We start from the raw sequence: 6,045 nt of genomic DNA on the forward strand, positions 1-6,045 counted from the left end.
ATGAAGAATCGGTGCGCGAAGGGTTCCCCAAAACCGTTTGAAGAACAAAACCCGGAGGCCACCTGGGCCTTGTGCCGAGTATGTCTTCATACTCAGGAATACATCATCCAGCTCCTCTGGAGTAAAGGTAAGCTCCAAAGCAAGGTTCTCCACCGCGCAGAGACACGCCTGTCCTCATCCCAGAGGTTTGGAGAAAGAGAGAGATACTTTCCTCCCCCTGAGATCCCATGAGGTTGAGATAGAACTCATACACATGGCTCATGAGATCCCGCTGATCCTCAACCTCCCCATGCTTGGTGATCAAGCGGGGAATTGCGCATTTCCAACCCCTCCCATTGGAAATGGCATGAAAGTACGTAGTGCAGGAGTCCCCCTGGAGGGTCCATTGCATCCGGCTCCGCTGCCGCCAATACTCCTCCTCAAGCTTGTCCAGTGTAATGAGCTGGTCCTCGAGTTAGTATCTCAGGGCCTAGTCATCCTCAACCAGCCTTGATGAGTCCGCCCATCAATCCAGGTATTGCACATGTGCAAGGAGATTCTCCTTGCAAACCCGCTTTTCCTTAGACTACCCACAATGGGAGTATCATAGCTAGTATCATGCATCACATGCATGCAAAAAGCTGATGTGTCACATCAATAAATGAAGAAAGAGATGATAGTAGTATCATAGGTAGATACTGTATCATAGCACGGAGAACTAGAAAAATTAATATCAAACCAATCTTGTACACACTTTTGCATTGAGATTCTACAAATCACTAAATATAACAAATCTATGATACTACTACATGATACTATGCATTGTGAAGATAGTATCACACACTAGTATCATATGCATGATACTACTCTATGATACTCACCATTGTGACTAGTCTTAGAGCATCTCCAGTCGCGTCCCCCAAACCGTCCCCCAAACCGCGCCGGATTGAGCGTTTGGGGGACGTGTTTCGTTCGTGCCGCGTTTGGGGGACGTCGCTCCCCAGTCGCGTCCCCCAAACAAAATTTCGTAAATTTTAAACTTGACTAGATTCGATTAGATTCGTCCAAACTTACATAGATTCGAACGAAATTTGACTAACTTTAAAACTAAACCTAATCTAGAACCACTTGCGGCGGCCGGAGGCGTCGTAGTACTCGCCGGAAGTTGTACATCTCGTCGGTGACGACCTCTCGCTTGACGCGCTCGTCGACGGGCTCGTCCACGGGCTCGTCCTTCACCAAGCCGCTTGGTCCTGCCTCGCCGTCGTCGGTGAGGTCCACCAGCCGGCTTGCCGGAGTCGCGGATGGACATGGCGATCGCCGCGTCCAGGTCGCCGCTCCGAGCGTCCTTGTCGTCCATGGACGCCAAGAACGCCGCCCGCAGCCCCGGGCAGTCCTCGGGGTCGTCGCTGCCGGCGATGAGCCGCGCCGCGCCGCTCGTACTCCGCCGGCGGCGCCGCCGCCGCGACGCTTCCTCCGGCTCCTCCTTCACCTCCGGCTTCGGGATGAGGAGGGCGCCGCCGCGCCTCCCTTGCTGCCGCCCGCTGCCGCTACCGCCACGCCTCGTGTTGACGGGCGTCGCCGGCTCCTCCTTGACCTCCCGTTTGGGAACGGTATACGGCGCCGACCGGTACGACGACGACGGCGTCGATCGCGCCGGCCCCGAGGAAGAAGAGTGCGAGGAGGACGAGTACGTCGTCCTCCTCGGCTGCCATTGAGGAGAAGGCGGCGGCGACGACGGCATCTCCAGCCGCGGAGCGCCGTTGCGGAGGCCGCGGATGACGTTCTCGAGGGTGCGCCCCGGAACGCCCCAGAACAGGGCGCGGCCTTCCTCGTTCCAGCTGTTGGGCCCGCCGATGAGCCCGTCGGTGCTTGTGCAGCTCGACGTCGTACTTGGCCTTGAAGTACGTCGTCCACCAGTCGTCGTTGTCCTTGGCCGCCCATGTCGGATCCGCCCGCTCCTCGGCGGTGAGTTGAGCCCGACGGGCCATGATGGCGTCCCGCCATTGCTGCGTGTCTGGCTTCGGCGGCGGCGGGATGCCAATGCCGTTCACGGCCATCTTCCGGCCGCCGCCGCTTGGCAGCCCGCACGTCCGGCGGGACCGGATACCGGGCGTGGTGCAGCCGCCCACGCCTCCGCCACGGTGAGGCTGCCGCGGCCGAAGCCGTTCGCCGCGGCGATCTTGCGGGAGGACGACATTTTTTGAGCGGCGAGGAGAGGATCTGGGAAGGGGGAGGCGGCGGCGACGAGAAGGATTATGATGAGCGGCGATAACTGGAGGGCGTCTTAAAACAGCGGCGGCAGCGGGGGTTGCACGCAATAACTCCGGCGCGGACGGCCACGCGGCCATGCACGACGAGACGCGTCCCTGCGTCGCCTGGAAAAACAGGGACGCCATTAACGTCGCTTGACCAAAGGTAGGCGACGGGGTTTTAGCCTTCCGTGCCGCTGACGCGTCGGCCCCGCCACTCCCCGCCTCGCTTTTCGTTGTGTCCGGCGTCCCCGGAGCGTCCCCCGTGGGACGGGGACGGGCTCGGGGCGCCGGACACCGTATCGGGCCGCGCCGGACAAAAAAGGGCTTTGGGGGACGCGGCTGGAATGCTTTTTTTGTCCGGCGCGCCCCAAATCGCTTTGGGGGACGGTTTGGGGGACGCGACTGGAGATGCTCTTACCCAGGTTGCCCCCCAACACTTTAAGAAATTGTCGGGAGTTGCGTGCCGCACGTTGCCAGAGGTCTCCTCCCACAATTTTATTTACAATAACTCTCATCCTCCTTCAGTAATCATATGTAATGATGGATCCAACTTCTCCAAATGTCACAAATCCAATCTTGTGCCTTTCAGCAAACCCGAGCAACTGAAACCTTGAGAGGCCATGTTAATATCTTTTATGTTAGTATATGTTTTATGTTATGTGTTATGTTTAAGACACAAGTGTCCCACTACATGGATATTCAAAATTTAAACTTCATTCTTCTATAATTTATCTGCATGTAGGAATGGAATCCGAATGCTTTGGCAAAAGCACAGGCACAGATAAGTTGGAAGGAAAATATTTCCTTCAAGAATACAAGAGTATTCTTAATTCGAAGGCCACTGAGGACTCTCTAGTAAGCGTATTTTATGGGATTTTATGGTACACCAACTATCATGTATCACCCTTAATTAATTTGTAGTAATCTCATGTCATCAAGATTAGACATGGTGAATACTAGTACAAAAATAAGGCCTCTAAGTTCAGCATGAAGTCAATGTTTTCTAATGTGGTACTTTAACTATTAACAAAAACAAGGCCTCTAAGTTCAGTCAGGTAGTCAATGTTTTCTATGTTTAACCAGTTCATAGACAAAAGATATAAATATCTACATGACCAAAATAATAGATTATCAATAGATCCACCACAAAATATATTTGATATTTATTATATATATTTGCCAAACATAATAACCTTAGACTTTGACTAAATTTACGTAATGGAGGTAGTAAATTACATGCGCCGCGCTTTGGTGGACACATGTGGCATGGGAGGGGATGCCGCACTTGGCCTATGACAAAAATTCCACATTTTCAGCTTTATTTTTTCGGATAACTAGATGATATGAAAGACATATCCAGTAGATAGTTTTGTCCTAATATGGACGTGGGCCACCCAGTCCCTATGCCATTGGTTTTTTATTTAACAAAGACCTTTTTAAATTTAATTAGTCTAATGTGAGTGGTCAAGGTGGTGGGAATGCCGTTGGAGATAGGGAAACATAGGCCGGGGGAGAGGGTTGGCCAGTGCCTACACTCTAGAGGAGAATGATGAGATGGCGGGGATGCCGTCAAACATGAGAAAAAACGATAGGCTCGAGTGGGATGGCTTTCAGTAGGCCGAGTTGATGGCCGCTGCGTCCTGCGTCCTACTGTTTTCTTTTTATGATATTTTGAACTTTTTTTCTTATTTATTCTACTTAGATCGTCTCAAAATGCTGGTAGGGGTCTTACTTGCAATCAATCTTGGATGGCTAACCATTAAAAATTAACTATACCACTGTGTCATTGGCAAATGATTATATCTCTCGGCAAAAACTGGTTGGAATATCTTTAGCGAAAAAATGTACCAGTATGTAGATCATTCAAAGATTCTTATTAAAATAAAGGGTTTTTACAGTGCTATTCTTCAAACCACAGAGCACCTTTGCGAAATGGGAGCCTCGTCATGGGAAATTCAGATTTCGACACCCATGGAGCCAATACCAGAAGCTCGGAACTCTGTGTCGGCAATGCGCATCATCCATGGAGGCTCTTGCTTCATATGTCATCACGACCACAAAAACTCAGGTACATATAACTCTTAACAAAATTCCCCCATTTTATGTTCAGAACACTACGGAACGAATGACTAACCAACATCGATGATTCTTGTCTCCTGTCTATCACCAGTACCCTGCAGCTGCCAGCCCAGATCTGTCCTATAAGGTTCGAAAAACATGCGGCGAAATGAGCTTGCATTCCGCCAAGGCGCTCAGGCAGCTCGCGACGGCAACTGAAACCATGACCGTGCCTCCTCCGGCGAACCTCGCCGTGTCCGCAGCCATGAAAGCAGCGGAAGGCCTCAGACTCGAGCTTGCAGAGAACGCGACTATGCTGCAGGTGATGCACGTTGCCGTCACCGCGTCGCTTCTCGCGGACTTGGTTGCTCAGGTGAAGGAAATGGCGGACTGCGTGGATGTCCTGGCAAGAGAAGCACACTTCAAGAACCCTAAGGACGAACGGAGAGACGTCGCCGTGGATACCTTGAGTCGAGGGAGAAGCGGTCCTTTGCCGGACGTTGTTGTTCAGTGTCCAGAGTAAACCCGTGTCTCGAGAGCATCGGTAAGAGATGATATGGATATATGGTGCAGATCAAAGTGGTACTATAGAAGTATGTACTACTACTACATCTACATCTAGTGTCTAATTTCTTCGAACTTTCCTTATACAGTGAAGTAAACCATGAATCTATGATGCTGAACTCTGGTAAGTATGAAACGCTGAACTCCTCCAGACTGTTTTGCACGACGGTTCACGGGCCTCCTGGCTGTTGTGGATATGGGAGTCCGGCCCATCCTATGGGACATACCGTGTGGCCCAGACATATTTTGTCTAATCTAATAGAAGCCCAAGTACCAAGAACGGGAGAAATTTTGGTGAAATAAAAAATGTACCCAGATTAAAATTGTCACAATTTTTTAAAATTGTATATTTTGAAAAAGTCAGATTTCAAACAAATATTTAGATTTTAAAAAATTCAAAACATGAAACTCAAATTCAGATACAATGAATAATTAGATTTCAAAAATGTTCAATTTTTGAAGAAGTTTAGATTTTTAAAATATTCTGAAAAAACTTGAAAAGGAACCGAAATGAAAACAACAGAAAACCCGCCAAAAGAACCGGTAAAAGAAGAGAAAAACGAAAAAAAAACTGGCGTAAGTTTCTAAGAGCCTCCCAAAACCGGTGCAACCGATCTATGTAGACCGGCCCATAAGGAACACTAGGAAGAGAGAGGGTTCCCGTAGTGAAAGCTACTGGCTAGGAAATGCAGCAACATGGGCAGCTTTGCTTCGATACTAGATGGTCCTTGCGCGCTTTGCTGCGCCATTTTTCTATAGCTTGCATTTTTTCTTTGCTTCATGGTTTTGTTGATTGCCTTGCCGTGTTGTTTTATTTTTTAACGCTATTTCTTTCTCGTTCAGTCGTTATATGATTATTATTACATTGTTATTGTTTAAATAAATGAAACATGCCAATAAGGCAATAACATCGAAGGAAAGTCCACAATATACCAATAACTTCCAAAGAACAATACTGTGGACTGCATATATTGTTATTCGTCGTCAGCAAAAAAGAATACAACAAATCTATCCTAGCACATGTATTTTTCTCTAAATATATGTAAAGAACTTCACATTAAGAAAAAATATATCCCTTGTATGTATACCCCTATGATCATTTAAGGTTGTAGAGAACATCATTCATTCTACCTAAGCGGGTCTTTTTTCAAAGCCATGGTACAACTTGCCAACTCTTACTTGCTTCCAT

The 6,045-nt window shown here is 48.7% G+C and overlaps 1 protein-coding gene across 1 annotated transcript; it reads left to right on the plus strand.

Annotated features, from left to right (window-relative positions):
• Window positions 1-253: 253 nt before the first annotated feature.
• LOC124672177 (aluminum-activated malate transporter 1-like) lies at window positions 254-5,005 on the plus strand. Its single transcript, XM_047208452.1, has 4 exons — window positions 254-352; window positions 2,977-3,054; window positions 4,153-4,302; window positions 4,405-5,005. The coding sequence occupies exons 1-4, from the start codon at window positions 254-256 to the stop codon at window positions 4,813-4,815; spliced, it is 738 nt and encodes a 245-aa protein (XP_047064408.1). The 3' UTR covers window positions 4,816-5,005.
• The last annotated feature ends 1,040 nt before the right edge of the window (window positions 5,006-6,045 follow it).

This window comes from Lolium rigidum, chromosome 7 (assembly GCF_022539505.1).
Source record: "Lolium rigidum isolate FL_2022 chromosome 7, APGP_CSIRO_Lrig_0.1, whole genome shotgun sequence".
NCBI classification, from domain to species: domain Eukaryota; kingdom Viridiplantae; phylum Streptophyta; class Magnoliopsida; order Poales; family Poaceae; genus Lolium; species Lolium rigidum.